This window comes from Nerophis ophidion, linkage group LG02, assembly GCF_033978795.1.
Source record: "Nerophis ophidion isolate RoL-2023_Sa linkage group LG02, RoL_Noph_v1.0, whole genome shotgun sequence".
NCBI lineage: Eukaryota > Metazoa > Chordata > Actinopteri > Syngnathiformes > Syngnathidae > Nerophis > Nerophis ophidion.
In genome coordinates, this window is record NC_084612.1 from 3,798,867 (window position 1) to 3,815,508 (window position 16,642).

The 16,642-nt window shown below is 42.2% G+C and overlaps 1 protein-coding gene across 2 annotated transcripts in view; it reads left to right on the plus strand.

Moving 5' to 3' along the window:
* Positions 1–16,642, plus strand: part of LOC133536067 (collagen and calcium-binding EGF domain-containing protein 1-like) — a 163,375-nt gene that overhangs the window by 121,406 nt on the left and 25,327 nt on the right. Inside the window, exons 1-5 of one of the 2 annotated variants that reach the window (XM_061876273.1) lie at positions 2,699–2,760; positions 5,070–5,204; positions 8,504–8,654; positions 14,355–14,488; positions 16,105–16,219. In XM_061876273.1, coding sequence (XP_061732257.1) covers positions 2,737–2,760; positions 5,070–5,204; positions 8,504–8,654; positions 14,355–14,488; positions 16,105–16,219 — 559 coding nt within the window. In that variant the 5' untranslated portion in view covers positions 2,699–2,736. Of the gene's footprint in view, positions 1–2,698; positions 2,761–5,069; positions 5,205–8,503; positions 8,655–14,354; positions 14,489–16,104; positions 16,220–16,642 lie in introns of those variants that run through there. The other variant, XM_061876264.1, reaches the window with a different exon arrangement.

Below are 16,642 nucleotides of genomic sequence, written 5' to 3' on the forward strand. Positions count from 1 at the left end.
ACGCCGTCCCTAAATAAACATAAATAAAAATAAATAAATATGTACTCACGTCCATGCCTCGCTCGTGCTGATCCTCATCTGCGTCGAAGAAACAATGCATGTCCAAGCCCAGTTGTGACAGGAGCAAGGGTGAAGTGTCTTGCTCAAGGACACAACGGTCGTGACGAGGTTGGTACTAGGTAGGGATTGAACCAGGGACCCTCGGGTTGCACACGGCGACTCCCCCACCCCACCACGCCGTCCCTGTAAGTAGACTATAATGTACTGTAGAAACAATATAAAGTATAACGTGTAATATTTACATAGTTTACATACAGTATATTATATATACTGATAAATTATGTGGGCAATATAGTTCGGTTGGTAGAGCGGCCATGCCGGCAACTTAAGGGTTCCAGGTTCGATTCCCGCCTCCGCCATCCTAGCCACTGCTGTTGTGTCCTTGGGCAAGACACTTTACTCACCTTCTCCGAGAGCCACCCACACTGGTTTAAATGTAACTTGGATATTGGTGTGACAGTCTCTTGCCGTCGTCGTGCGGGTTCCACGGACTATCAAGGAAAGACATCGCTGAGCAGGTTTGACTCTTGTTTATTTTTTCAAAAAAGCAAGCTTGTCTGCGGTCGGGTCACTTTTCAGCTCCTTCACTCCTGCTCCTCCTCACTCGTCTCCGCCTTCGTCTGCGGCTCGTTCTCTGTCGCTCTCGATCGTCGAGTACTTCTGCTGGTTCTCCTACTCCTTCTGCCACAATCCCTCCTCCTTCTCCCCTTTTATTCATCCAGAGGAGATAAGATGATTGTGTGCCGGTGTGAGAGCCACGCACCTGATCTGGCTCGTAGCGTCGCTCCCGGCACGCCCCGCCTCTTCGCTCGGCCCCATTCTCCTCGCTGCCATCTTGGGCCGGGCTACAGCGTGCCCTGCCCCGCTGCTCGTTCGCCGGCTCCGCCTCTCTACAATTGGGTTTCACTATGTAAAGTGGTTTGAGTCACTAGAGAAAAACGCTATATAAATATAATTCACTTCACATTATATCATATGTTTATATAATTTTTACAATATATAACAAATCCCAATTACCATGTACAATATTACAGTATATGTAACAGCTGCAGCAAAAAGGCAGAATAAAATAGAGAGTAGATCCAGCAGAAATTAGACATTGAAAACAAAGAGAGGTAGCTGACATAGCAAGTGTCCGGTAATAGACAGATATCATCTATTGCTGTATGGCGAGTGATTATAGAGCTGCATGGAGTGTGGAATGAAGGAGTTCTTGAATGGAACACTGTGGGAACGAAGCTGAAGGAGCTTGTTGGGAATAGGAACTCCGCTGTCCCTCAATTGTCTGGTGGAGTGGGTGGGCAGGATTGTCCATGATGGACAGCAGTTTGTCCAGTGTCCTCCTGTCCCTCACTGACACAAACGCCTCCAACTGCGTGCCAATAGTTTGGCCGGCTTTCCGGATCAGTTTGTCAATCCGGTTTAAGTCCTTTTTGCTGGTGCTGCTCCCTCCAACAAACCACTGCAAAGCACAGGGCTTTACACTCGTCTTAAACATAAAGATGTGACTTTAAGGTTTTACTACTTACGTATAAAATACTACACGGTCTAGCTCCAGCCTATCTTGCCGATTGTATTGTACCATATGTCCCGGCAAGAAATCTGCGTTCAAAAGACTCCGGCTTATTAGTGATTCCTAGAGCTCAAAAAAAGTCTGCGGGCTATAGAGCGTTTTCCGTTCGGGCTCCAGTACTCTGGAATGCCCTCCCGGTAACAGTTCGAGATGCTACCTCAGTAGAAGCATTTAAGTCTCATCTTAAAACTCATCTGTATACTCTAGCCTTTAAATAGACCTCCTTTTTAGACCAGTTGATCTGCCGCTTCTTTTCTTTCTCCTATGTCCCCCCCTCCCTTGTGGAGGGGGTCCGGTCCGATGACCATGGATGAAGTACTGACTGTCCAGAGTCGAGACCCAGGATGGACCGCTCGTCGGGACCCAGGATGGACCGCTCGCCTGTATCGGTTGGGGACATCTCTACGCTGCTGATCCGCTTGAGATGGTTTCCTGTGGACGGGACTCTCACTGCTGTCTGGGAGCCACTATGGATTGAACTTTCACAGTATCATGTTAGACCCGCTCGACATCCATTGCTTTCGGTCCCCTAGAGGGGGGGGGTTGCCCACATCTGAGGTCCTCTCCAAGGTTTCTCATAGTCAGCATTGTCGCTGGCGTCCCACTGAATGTGAATTCTCCCTGCCCACTGGGTGTGAGTTTTCCTTGCCCTTTTGTGGGTTCTTCCGAGGATGTTGTAGTCGTAATGATTTGTGCAGTCCTTTGAGACATTTGTGATTTGGGGCTATATAAATAAACATTGATTGATTGATTGATTGAAATCCTCCAAATAACAGGAGTGCTCTGCTGTTCTTTTTTTGTTTTTTAACTGAAAAAACACAAGTCAAAGATTCTCTATATCAGTGGTTCTCTGTCATGATCCAAGTCTTGGATCATGGCATAATCAGGTTTCGGTTCTGTTTGTTATCACATTCTGTCTAGTATTTGTCTTCCTCGGTTCTTTGTGGCACTTCCTGGTTTTGTTCCGTTGTCATAGTTACCCATTTAGTGTCACCTGTCTCTCCTTTGATCACGCGCAACTGCTCTTGATTAGTTATCTCCCTATTTAAGACCAGCTTTGTTTGACTTTCTTTCTTGGACTCTTGTTTGCTCCCAAGCAACAGATGACGTCGCATTCCAGTATTGTGGTAACTATTAGCGCTCGATTAGCTTCCACGCTATTTTGTTTGTTCTTTTCCCTAGTTCTCACGCTAGCACTTTCTGTTCTTTCTAGCTTCCACGCTAGTTCTGTTGTTTTGTTTGTTAGTGCCTTCATGCAAAGTGTTTTGTTTCCTAGTCTGTTTTATAGTGTTCTTTAGTGTGTAAATAAATCATTATCCTTACCCTCACGCTGTGTTCCATCTTTGCTGCACCCACGAGAGAACAACTTGTCACCACAATGCCATTGAGACGTCACAGTTCTCAACTTTTTTTCAGTGATGTACCCCAGGGGAAAATTTTTTAATTCAAGTACCCCCTAATCAGAACAAATCATTTTGGGTTGAAAAAAAAGAGATAAAGAAGTAAAATATAGCACTATGTCATCAGTTTTTTTATTTATAAATTGTCTAACAGTGCAAAATATTGCTAATTTTTAGTGGTCTTTCTTGAACTATTTGGAAAAAAAGATACAAAAATAACTAAAAACTCAATTATAGATAAAGATTTCTACACATAGAAGTAATCCGGACTGTAGTCAGTTGGAAGCGTGTCTTAATGAAATTAAACAATGGATGTCCGCTAACTTTTTGCAACTTAATGCCAAAAAAACGGAAATGCTGATTATCGGTCCTGCTAGACACCGACCTCTATTTAATAATACAACTTTAACATTTGACAACCAAATAATAAAACAAGGTGACTCTGTAAAAAATCTGGGTATTATCTTCAACCCAACTCTCTCCTTTGAGTCACACATTAAAAGCGTTACTAAAACGGCCTTCTTTCATCTCCGTAATATCGCTAAAATTCGCTCCATTTTGTCCACTAAAGACGCCGAGATCATTATCCATGCGTTTGTTACGTCTCGTCTCGATTACTGTAACGTATTATTTTCGGGTCTCCCAATGTCTAGCATTAAAAGATTACAGTTGGTACAAAATGCGGCTGCTAGACTTTTGACAAGAACAAGAAAGTTTGATCACATTACGCCTGTACTGGCTCACCTGCACTGGCTTCCTGTGCACTTAAGATGTGACTTTAAGGTTTTACTACTTACGTATAAAATACTACACGGTCTAGCTCCAGCCTATCTTGCCGATTGTATTGTACCGTATGTCTCAGCAAGAAATCTGCGTTCAAAAGACTCCGGCTTATTAGTGATTCCTAGAGCTCAAAAAAAGTCTGCGGGCTATAGAGCGTTTTCCGTTCGGGCTCCAGTACTCTGGAATGCCCTCCTGGTAACAGTTCGAGATGCTACCTCAGTAGAAGCATTTAAGTCTCATCTTAAAACTCATCTGTATACTCTAGCCTTTAAATAGACCTCCTTTTTAGACCAGTTGATCTGCCGCTTCTTTTCTTTCTCCTATGTCCCCCCCTCCCTTGTGGAGGGGGTCCGGTCCGATGACCATGGATGAAGTACTGACTGTCCAGAGTCGAGACCCAGGATGGACCGCTCGCCTGTATCGGTTGGGGTCATCTCTACGCTGCTGATCCGCTTGAGATGGTTTCCTGTGGACGGGACTCTCACTGCTGTCTTGGAGCCACTATGGATTGAACTTTCACAGTATCATGTTAGACCCGCTCGACATCCATTGCTTTCGGTCCCCTAGAGGGGGGGGATTGCCCACATCTGAGGTCCTCTCCAAGGTTTCTCATAGTCAGCATTGTCGCTGGCGTCCCACTGAATGTGAATTCTCCCTGCCCACTGGGTGTGAGTTTTCCTTGCCCTTTTGTGGGTTCTTCCGAGGATGTTGTAGTCGTAATGATTTGTGCAGTCCTTTGAGACATTTGTGATTTGGGGCTATATAAATAAACATTGATTGGTTGATTGAATCATCAACTTAAAGTTCCCTCTTTGGGGATTGTAATAGAGATCCGTCTGGATTCATGGATGATAATTCTACACATTTGTTCACAAAAAAATAAATCTTTAACATCAATATTTGTGGAACATGTCCACAAAAAATCTAGCTGTCAACACTGAATATTACATTGTTGCATTTATTTTCGCAGTATATGAACTTACATTCATATTTTGTTGAAGTATTATTCAATAAATATATTTATAAAGGATTTTTAAATTGTTGCTATTTTTAGAATATTTTTTTTAAATCTCATGTACCCCTTGGCACACCTTCAAGTACCCCCAGGGGTACGCATACCCCTATTTGAGAACCACTGTTCTATATGATTTGAGCACTGCTGTTTTGAAGGAGCTACTTCAAAAATGCAAGTCAAATACTTTTGGAATTGATTTTTATCTGTATGATGATTGCTTTTTTGTATTTTTGTTTAGGCGTTGATGTATGTGCCGCGTCGCCGTGTGAGCAACAATGCACGGACAACTTTGGTCGGGTCGTCTGCACGTGTTATTCCGGCTATCGCTTCGACCGGGAGAGACACCGCAACCACAAGTCTCCATATTGTCTGGGTCAGTATCCTGTATTCCACAACATACTCTTTTAATATTTGTGTATTTCTATACAAACAAGTCATGTTGGTGTGATCACTTGTTGCTAGGCAGAACTCATCCATCCATCCATCCATTTTCTGCCGCTTATTCCCGTTCGGGTAGCGGGGGGCGCTGGCGCCTATCTCAGCTACAATCGGGCGGAAGGCGGGGTACACCCTGGACAAGTCGCCACCTCATCGCAGGGCAGGCAGAACTCAATAGTACAAAAAGAAAAAAGACACTATATGAGGTGGCGACTTGTTTAGGGGGGGTACCCCACCTTCCGCCTGAATGCAGCTGGGATAGGATACAGCCAACCCCGCGACCCCGAGAGGAACAAGCGGTAGTAAATGGATGGATGGATGTTGGTGTGATCACTTGCTGCTAGGCAGAACTCAAGAGTACAAAAGGAAAAAAGACGCTGTATGAGTTGGTGACTTGTTTAGGGGGTACCCCACCTTCCGCCCGACTGCGGCTGGGATAGGCTCCAGCCATCCCCGTGACCCCGAGAGGGACAAGCGGTAGAAAATAGATGGATGAATGGATAAGGACTGGGATGTCAAACTAATTTTTTTTTAGGGCTATGTCGCAATTATGACTGCCCTCAAAGGGCCTCATGAAACTGTGAATATATGAACATAAATGTATAGCAGACTCTGTAAATAAATTAATTATGTGGCAGGCCACTTAAAATAAAGGGGCAGGCCAGGTAAATTAAAGTGGTATGCAAGGTTAAATGAAGTGGCGGGCCACATAAAATGATGTGGCAGAAAACGTAGAACAACCTTGCGGGCCACAACGCCTGATGTGGTGGGCCAGATAAATTGACTTGGCGGAACACCTAAAATATCATGGCGGGTCAATTTAAATGAAGTGGCAGGCCACAGTAGATGTTGTGGCGGGACTTGGTAAATGAATTGGCAGGTTACATGAAATAATGTGGCGGGCCAGATAAAATTGTGTGTTTGGCACTATATGATGTGGCGGCCAAAGAAAATACCATGGCGGAAAACAAAACGGTGTGGCGGGCCACATAGAATAATGTGGCAGACATCATCAAATGATGTGGCGGGCCAGATAAAATGATATGGCCGACCACATACAATAGCTTGGCAGGCCACAATAATGAAATGGCAGGCCACATAACAAAGTGAAGGGCCAGATAAAATAATGTGGTGGGCGACATTAAATGATATGGCTCGCCAAATTAGATGACATGGCGGAACAAATAAAACGGGTTGGCGGGCCAAATTAAATGACGTGGCGGGCCAGATAAAATTATATGGCAGAACGCATAACATGGCATTGCGGTCCACTTAAATGACGTGGTAGGCCAGATAAAATATAGTGACAGGCCAGGTAAAATGATGTGGTGGGCGACATTAAATGATATGGCTCACCAAATTAGATGACATGGCGGAACAAATATAACGGTTTGGCAGGCCAAATTAAATGATGTGGCGGGCCAGATAAAATTACATGGCAGAATGCATAACATGGCATTGCAGTCCACTTAAATGACGTGGTAGGCCAGATAGAATATAGTGACCGGCCAGGTAAAATTACGTGGTGGCCGACATTAAATGATATGGCTCGCCAAATTAGATGACATGGCGGAACAAATAAAACGGGTTGGATCATGGCAGAACGCATAACATGGCATTGCGGTCCACTTAAATGACGTGGTAGGCCAGATAAAATATAGTGACAGGCCAGGTAAAATGATGTGGTGGGCGACATTAAATGATATGGCTCACCAAATTAGATGATATGGCGGAACAAATAAAACGGTTTGGCGGGCCAAATTAAATGATGTGGCGGGCCAAATAAAATTACATGGCAGAATGCATAACATGGCATTGCAGTCAACTTAAATGACGTGGTAGGCTAGAGAGAATATAGTGACAGGCCAGGTAAAATGATGTGGTGGGCGACATTAAATGATATGGCTCGCCAAATTAGATGACATGGCGGAACAAATAAAACGGGTTGGCGGGCCAAATTAAATGATGTGGCGGGCCAGATAAAATTATATGGCAGAACGCATAACATGGCATTGCGGTCCACTTAAATGACGTGGTAGGCCAGATAGAATATAGTGACAGGCCAGGTAAAATGATGTGGTGGGCGACATTAAATGATATGGCTCGCCAAATTAGATGACATGGCGGAACAAATAAAACGGTTTGGCGGGCCAGGTAAAATTATATGGCAGAACGCATAACATGGCCTTGCGGTCCACTTAAATGACGTGGTAGGCCAGATAAAATATAGTGACAGGCCAGGTAAAATGATGTGGTGGGCGACATTAAATGATATGGCTCACCAAATTAGATGATATGGCGGAACAAATAAAACGGTTTGGCGGGCCAAATTAAATGATGTGGCGGGCCAAATAAAATTACATGGCAGAATGCATAACATGGCATTGCAGTCAACTTAAATGACGTGGTAGGCCAGAGAGAATATAGTGACAGGCCAGGTAAAATGATGTGGTGGGCGACATTAAATGATATGGCTCGCCAAATTAGATGACATGGCGGAACAAATAAAACGGGTTGGCGGGCCAAATTAAATGATGTGGCGGGCCAGATAAAATTATATGGCAGAACGCATAACATGGCATTGCGGTCCACTTAAATGACGTGGTAGGCCAGATAGAATATAGTGACAGGCCAGGTAAAATGATGTGGTGGGCGACATTAAATGATATGGCTCGCCAAATTAGATGACATGGCGGAACAAATAAAACGGTTTGGCGGGCCAGATAAAATTATATGGCAGAACGCATAACATGGCCTTGCGGTCCACTTAAATGACGTGGTAGGCCAGGTAAAATATAGTGACAGGCCAGATAAAATGAGGTGGTGGGCAATGTTAAGCGACATGGCGGGCCACATAACATGATGTGGCGAGCCAGATTAGATGACATGGCGGAACACAAAAAAATGGCGCAGCAGGCCAAATTAGTGTTGTGCCACATTAAATGAAGTGGTAGGGGACATTAAATGAATAATGGGCAAGCTAAAATGAAGTGGTGGACCACCTTAAATGAAGTGGTGGGCCAATTTAAATGATATGGCGGAACACATGAAATGATGTGGCCGGATTATATAATGTGGCGGGCCAGAACTGGCCCCGGGGCCTTAGGTTTTAATATCGGTGCTATAAAGAACATGAGCTAATGGAACGCCAGTTGATGTATAAGGTGTGCTAGAAAGGCAGGACAACAGCACCCTCTGGTGGATGTGTGTTTGAGATAAATGTCCTCACGTCAGATTGTCTCCGGTCCAGACATGGATGAGTGTGAGCAGTCGAGTGGCGTGTGCGACCACGAGTGTGTCAACACGGCCGGCAGCTTCCTGTGCCGTTGTCGCAGCGGATACATCCTGGCGCCGGATCAGCGCTCCTGCATCGCCGTGCACAACCGTAAGTCACTATTCAACTGTGTTTGTTTCCTGGAAAGATGCTCTTGTTGCTATGACGACTGCTAGGGATGCTGCCACAGCCATGGTGGGTGGGGTCAGTTTAATTGACTTAATTCTGAATTTAAAGTACTAAGAGATGGATTTAAAATGATAAAAGTGGACGTTTAGTTTGTTTTTGCAAACTAAATATAAAGTACTTTATAAAGTACATTTTGCTGACATGTTTCAAAAAATGTAATATATATGATTTATATTTTTGTCTGTTCCTTTTAATTTGTGATTTATTTTTATTGTTGTAGTATTTACTTTTATTATTTGGTGAATGAAATAAAATAAAAATGGAGGGGTTAGTGCGTCTGCCTCACAATACGAAGGTCCTGCAGTCCTGGGTTCAAATCCAGGCTCGGGATCTTTCTGTGTGGAGTTTGCATGTTCTCCCCGTGAATGCGTGGGTTCACTCCGGGTACTCCGGCTTCCTCCCACCTCCAAAGACATGCACCTGGGGATAGGTTGATTGGCAACACTAAATTGGCCCTAGTGTGTGAATGTGAGTGTGAATGTTGTCTGTCTATCTGTGTTGGCCCTGCGATGAGGTGGCGACTTGTCCAGGGTGTACCCCGCCTTCCGCCCGATTGTAGCTGAGATAGGCGCCAGCGCCCCCCGCGACCCCGAAAGGGAATAAGCGGTAGAAAATGGATGGATGGATAGGGCACCGAAATACTTAATACATATAAAATAATACAAACATTTAAAGGGGAACATTATCACAATTTCAAAAGGGTTAAAAACAATAAAAATCAGTTCCCAGTGGCTTGTTGTATTTTTTGAATTTTTTTTCTAAATTTTACCGGTCCCGGAATCCCTAAAAAAGCTTTAAAGTGCCTTAGTTTCGCTCTCTCGAAGCCACTGTTCATTTTCCTGTGACGTCATACAGTGCTGCCAATGTAAACAAACAATGGCGAATAGCACAGCAAAATATAGCGACATTAGCTCGGATTCAGACTCGGATTTCAGCGGTTTAAGCGATTCAACAGATTAGGCATGTATTGAAACGAATGATTGGAGTATGAAAGTATTGAAGAAGAAACCGAGCGAATAGCTATTGACGCTATTCATAGCCATAGCATTGCCGAATAGCTGCGTTAGCATCACTGGTAAAATGTGCGGACCAAACGATCAGGACTTTCGCATTTTGTGACACTGGATCAACTTAAATCCGTCGATTTTTTTCGCTTTAATTGTGGGTGGAAGGAAACGTAATATAGTTTCAAATGTACATAAAGCTAGCCTAAATAGCATGTTAGCATCGATTAGCTGGCAGTCACGCCGCGACCAAATATGTCTGATTAGCACGTAAGTCAACATCGACTACACTCACCTTTGGGATTTCATTGACTTTATCGTTGCAAATGCATCTGCAGGTTATCCATACATATCTGTGTCATGTCTGTCTTAGCATCGCCGGTAAAATGTGCAGACACTCCGGCACATTCGATGGGGTCTGGCGGCAGATTTCTTGCCACTTTCGCATCTTTGGGCCAGTGGTGCAACTTGAATCCCTCCCTGTTAGTGTTGTTACACCCTCCGACAACACACCGACGAGGCATGATGTCTCCAAGGTTCCAAAAAATAGTCGAAAAAACGGAAACTAACAGAGCTGAGACCCGGTGTTTGTAATGTGTTTGAGAAAATGAAAATGGCGGCTTTCTTACCTAGGCAACGTCACGTTGTGACGTCATCGCTTCAAGAGGGCTAAACAGAAAGGCGTTTAATTCGCCAAAATTCACCCATTTAGAGTTCAGAAATCGGTTAAAAAAATATATGGTCTTTTTTCTGCACCATCAAGGTATATATTGACGCTTACATAGGTCTGGTGATAATGTTCCCCTTTAAAAAAATGTTGAATCCAAAATATGCTTTCAATTTTAGTAACCTTTTAGTTTGACATTCATGATTAATTTTAATGTTGTTGGGTTTTTTTATTGAATATATCGTGGATGAAATAAAAATTTTAATGGAAACGGAAAAACAATATAAAATACATTTAAAAGAATGACATAAAATTGGGTTATATGTTTTAAATCCGTAATACATATGCACAGTATATTTTTATTGTATATTCCCCCAACAAAAAGGTACATTGTATTTTATATTTGAAATATAATACATATACTGTGATGAATTGGCGACTTGTCCAGGGTGTACGCCGCCTTCCACCCGATTGTAGCTGAGATAGGCGCGCCCCCCCCCCCAGGCCCCCCCCCCCCCCCCCCGCGACTCCAAAAGGGAATAAGCGGTATATATATATATATATATATTGTCAGGCTTGTCCCTGACAGTTTTTATATATATATATATATTTTTTTTCCTCTGTGTATGTGTTTGTTTCCTGTCAGCGCTTTTATTTTGGTCATTTCCTGCTTTTCTCCCTGAGTGCTGTTTCCCCTTAGCTGCGGCTAATTTGCACCTGGCCACACCTGGTGTCAATCAGCCCGCTCCTATTTATCAATCAATCAATCAATGTTTATTTATATAGCCCCAAATCACAAATGTCTCAAAGGACTGCACAAATCATTACGACTACAACATCCTCGGAAGAACCCACAAAAGGGCAAGGAAAACTCACACCCAGTGGGCAGGGAGAATTCACATTCAGTGGGACGCCAGCGACAATGCTGACTATGAGAAACCTTGGAGAGGACCTCAGATGTGGGCAACCCCCCCCCTCTAGGGGACCGAAAGCAATGGATGTCGAGCGGGTCCAACATGATACTGCGAAAGTTCAATCCACAGTGGCTCCAAGACAGCAGCGAGAGTCCCGTCCACAGGAAACCATCTCGAGCGGATCAGCAGCGTAGAGATGTCCCCAACCGATACAGGCGAGCGGTCCATCCTGGGTCCCGACGAGCGGTCCATCCTGGGTCTCGACTCTGGACAGCCAGTACTTCATCCATGGTCATCGGACCGGACCCCCTCCACAAGGGAGGGGGGGACATAGGAGAAAGAAAAGAAGCGGCAGATCAACTGGTCTAAAAAGGAGGTCTATTTAAAGGCTAGAGTATACAGATGAGTTTTAAGATGAGACTTAAATGCTTAAACTTTAAACTTGCTTTTTCCTGAAGTCAGGACTGTATTATTGTCACCACTACCTGTCAATGTCATTAATGCTTGCCGTAGAACCTGTAGCTGTTTGCAACGTGCTGTCTTTTTGTTGCAAGTTCCTGTTTGCTGGATCCTGTTTCCCAGTTTCCAGTTTAGCTCTTCGTAGTTCCTGGTTTTCGTTTTTTCATTTTTAAAGATTAAATCATGTTTTCCTGCGCAATGCCTGCCGCCTTCTCTGCATCTTGGGGTTCGTCACAAACTCAACCTGACATATATATATAAATTGTTTTTATTTGTCTTTTTGTCTTTGTGGCCCTGCGATGAGTAGGCGACTTGTCCAGGGTGTACGCCGCCTTCCGCCCGAATACAGCTGAGATAGGCTCCAGCGACCCCAAAAGGGACAAGCAGTGGAAAATGAATGGATGTCTTTGTGTGCTTTTTTGGTTATATGTTCAATATATTCATTGTTTATTATTTTTCTCTTTTATAGGGGACTGAAATACTTAAAAAATATTACAATATATACTAGTACAGTAAAAAAAAAATCATCTAAAATATCATTTCAACTTGAGTAACCTTTTTTTACATTGACATTAATTCAACATTACTGTCCGTCACTGATTGGCTGAGAGAAATCACATGGTTTGCTTTCATTTATTTACAATTAAAGTTACCAAATATGGTTCCGTGCCTTATCAATAACTACGTTAACTCCAAATAAACGTGCAAAATTGCATCCCTCGGCTCAAAACATGATTCCAATCCCACCTGTTTCAAATCACACACACGTGCAACTCTTTTATTATGGCCTCTTATACAGGTGCAGCCCTCAGGGACGACCTATATATGTAAAATAATAAGCACATGGAGTTGACATACGGCCCATGTGGAGCAGCTGAATGTCTTTATGTTCGTGTTTCTCACGTTTCTCCTCCAAAGCATGAAGCAGGACAGTAAATTCCCGCCGTGTGTGCAGCTCGCCGAAGGCAAACTTGTGATCTGATGAAAAACGAGTGAACGTTTGAGGGTTCAATCATAAATTTTGAATTATTACTAAGCAGTGTTGCTCTAAATCACTACATGTCACTCATTTGTCGTTCCAGGTGTGTTGGACCTAAAGCCACAATGTGTGATAATTGTTTATGCTCCAGTGATCCTCAAAAATCAACAACACCCATGTTGAAACCTTAGGGACACGCAGTGAAATAAACATTGTCTGTTTGTGCCAAAGTTAGCACAGTGCTAATTTAAAAGACATTAGTTTTGGGACAAACGTTCAAGTCCGGCGAAATATTGTTGCTGTGTTTGAGATTCGTGGACCAGCCAGGACACCTTCCATGTTGCGTTTGCGCCAGCATTGCACAGGATTCATAACCACGTGTACTTGCGAACAACACAAACTCACTGCTAGTGTTCAGAGTGTTACGTATGGTTCCTTTAATGCAGGGGTGCCCACACTTTTTCTGCAGGCGAGCTACTTTTCAATTGACCAACTCGAGGGGATCTACCTCATTTATATATATCATTTATATTTATTTATTTATGAAAGAGACATTTTTGTAAACAAGTTAAATGTGTTTAATGATAATACAAGCATGTGTAACACATATAGATGTCTTTCTTTCACAAAGACAAGAATATAAGTTGGTGTATTACCTGATTCTGATGACTTGCATTGATTGGAATCAGACAGTAATGATGATAACGCCCACATTTTCAAATGGAGGAGAAAAAAAGTTGTCCTTTCTGTACAATACCACATGAAAGTGGTTGGTTTTTGGCATCTAATTCATCCAGCTTCCATACACTTTACAAGAAAAACATTGCCGGCAAATTCCGTAGCTTGCTTGATTGACATTCACGGCACCCGAGGGTCTTGTGAGATGACGCTGGCTGCTGCCAGTTCATTATTATGAAAAAATGACAGAGAGGAAGGCGAGAAACACTTTTTATTTCAACAGACTTTCGCGCCGTCCCTTCCGTCAAAACTCTAAAGGCCGACTGCACATTTCCTATCTTCACAATAAAAGCCCTGCTTCATGCTGCCTGCGCTAACAAAATAAGAGTCTCGGAAAGCTGGCGTGCACAAGTGATGTGCACGCCAGCTTTCTGAGGGGTCGCTTGTGCACGCCAGTTTTCCGAGACTCTGTATTTAGTTAGCGCAGGCAGCATGAAGCAGGGCTTTTATTGTGAAGATAGGAAATGTGCAGTCGGCCTTTAGAGTTTTGACGGAAGGTACGGCGCGAGAGTCTGTTGAAATAAAAAGTGTTTCTCTCCTTCCTCTCGGTCATATTTTAATAATAATGATCTTGCAGCAGCTAGCGTCATCTCACAAGACCCTCCGGTACCGTGAATGTCATTTAAGTGACGTCTTGGTGAAGATTGATGATCACTAATTTTTAGGTCTATTTTTTTTAAAAGCCTGGCTGGAGATCGACTGACACACCCCCCGCTGTCGACTGGTAGCTCGCGATCGACGTAATGGGCACCCCTGCTTTAATGTATTAGCAAGGATCAAATTAGGCCCACAATTGTCCAAACACAATATGTTTCATATTGGGTGTTTATTATTTTCTTGTTGTGTTGCGTTCACTTGCAGTGAGTTCATCGGGGAAGTCGGACACGCTGATGAGCGCCGCCACCTGTTCCTTCACCTGTGAAGACTTCACCAGCATGAAAAACAGTCTGCTGCAGCTCAAACTTAGGGAGGCAAACACGCAGTCCCAGAACCAGGTAACATGTTAAATATGTACACTTAAATGTGCTTAGTAACTTCAGATTGTACACTTAAACATGTACAGTTAAACATTTTAGTACACTTAAATATGTACAGTTAAACATGTCTAGCATACTTAAACATGTACACTTAAACATGTTTAGTACACTTGACCATGCACACTTAAACATGTTTAGTACACTTGAACATGCACACTGAAACATGTTTAGTACACTTAAACATGTACCCTTCAACATGTTTAGTACACTTGAACATGTAAACTTAAACATGTTTAGTACACCTAAACGTGTACACTTAAACATGTTTTGGGACAATTAACACTTAAACATGTGCACTTAAACATGTACACTTAAAAATCTTTAGTACACTTAAACATGTACACTTGATAATGTTTAGCACACCTAAACATGCACACTTAAACATATTTAGTGCACTTAAACATGTTTAGTCTACTTAAACATGTTTAGTTCACTTAAATATGTACACTTAAACATGTTTTGTTCACTTAAACATGTTTGGTAACATTAAAACATGTTTAGTACACTTAAACATATATATAAGTACACTTAAATTTGTCTATTACACTTAAACATGCAAACTTAAACATGTTTAGTAGACTTGAACTTCTACACATAAACAGGTTTCGTACACTTAAATATGTACACTTAAACATGTTTACTACACTTAAACATGTTTGATAACCTTAAAACATGATTAGTCCACTTAAACTTGTCAAGTACACTTAAACATGCAAACTTAAAGATGTTTAGTATACTTGAACATGTACACTTAAACAGGTGTAGTACACTTAAACATGTACACTTAAAAATGTTTAGTACACTTAAACATGTTTAGATCACTTAAACATGTTTGGTAACCATAAAACATGCTTAGTACACTTAAACTTGTTTAGTACACTTAAACATGTTTAGTACACTTAAACATGCAAACTTATTCATGCTTAGGACACTTGGACACGTACACTTAAACAGCTTTAGTACACTTAAACATGTACGCTTAAACATGTTTAGTACACTTACACTTATCTAGCACACTTAAATATGTACACCTAAAGATGCTCAGTACATTTGAACATGTTTGCCTGACTTAAAGATGTACACTTAAATATTTAGTACACCTAAACATGTACACTTAAACATGTTTAATACATTTAAATATGTACACCTAAACATGTTTTGTACACTTTAACATGTACACTTAAACATTTTCAGTATATTTAAACATGTTTACTGCACGTATTCTATGTTTAGAACACTAAAACATGAAAAAATCAATAAAGTACTTCTAGTACACCTGAACATGTTTAGTACACTTAAATATGTACAGTGATGGGTAGATGATGCTTCAGTGAGTGTGTGGCACACTCACTAGCTGTACTAGCACTGCACTGATACCGTGTTTCATAATCTCCTGCATTCAAAAAGTGCAAATAAAATCATACAGTGAGCGAACACTAACTTTGTGAAGCGTGTCGCATTGACATCTACTGCCGCGTTCTTGCCAGAGCGCGTGCTGCCGATTGCACAAACCCTTACTTGCCACCACGTAATCACGACAACAAACTGATTTTCTGCCCACGTTGTTGTGGTAGGTTCCTGACCTGGCCAACCGCAGCGACAAACCTTCTGTAGGAAGACCAGGAATAGGTCCTGATAGCACATGTAGACCCGGTCTACCCGGCCCGCCAGGATCTCCTGGAGTCCCAGGTCACACCTTTTTATTCATCTGTTCTATCTACCCGTTCAATCTGTCAATTCTATAGGGTTTTATATACCTGTTCAATCCAGCGTTCTATGTTGTTTTAATCTAATGTACAATCTATCCTTCTCTATCTATCTGTTCAATCGACCCTTTAAATCTATGGTCCAATTTGTCCGTTCAATCCAGGGTTCTATTTTTTTTCTTAAATCTGATGTTCAATTCATCATTCTGTTTTCAATGTGTCTATTCTATCTGTGGTTTAATAAATCTGTTTAATCCAGGGTTCTATGTTTTTTTTACTTTTTTCAATCTCTCTGTTAAATCTACCCTTTTAATCTGTGGTTCAATTTGTCCGTTCTATCTGGGGTTCTATGTTTTTATTAACTTATTCTTCAGTCTATTAATTATTCCATCTGTTTTCAATCTGT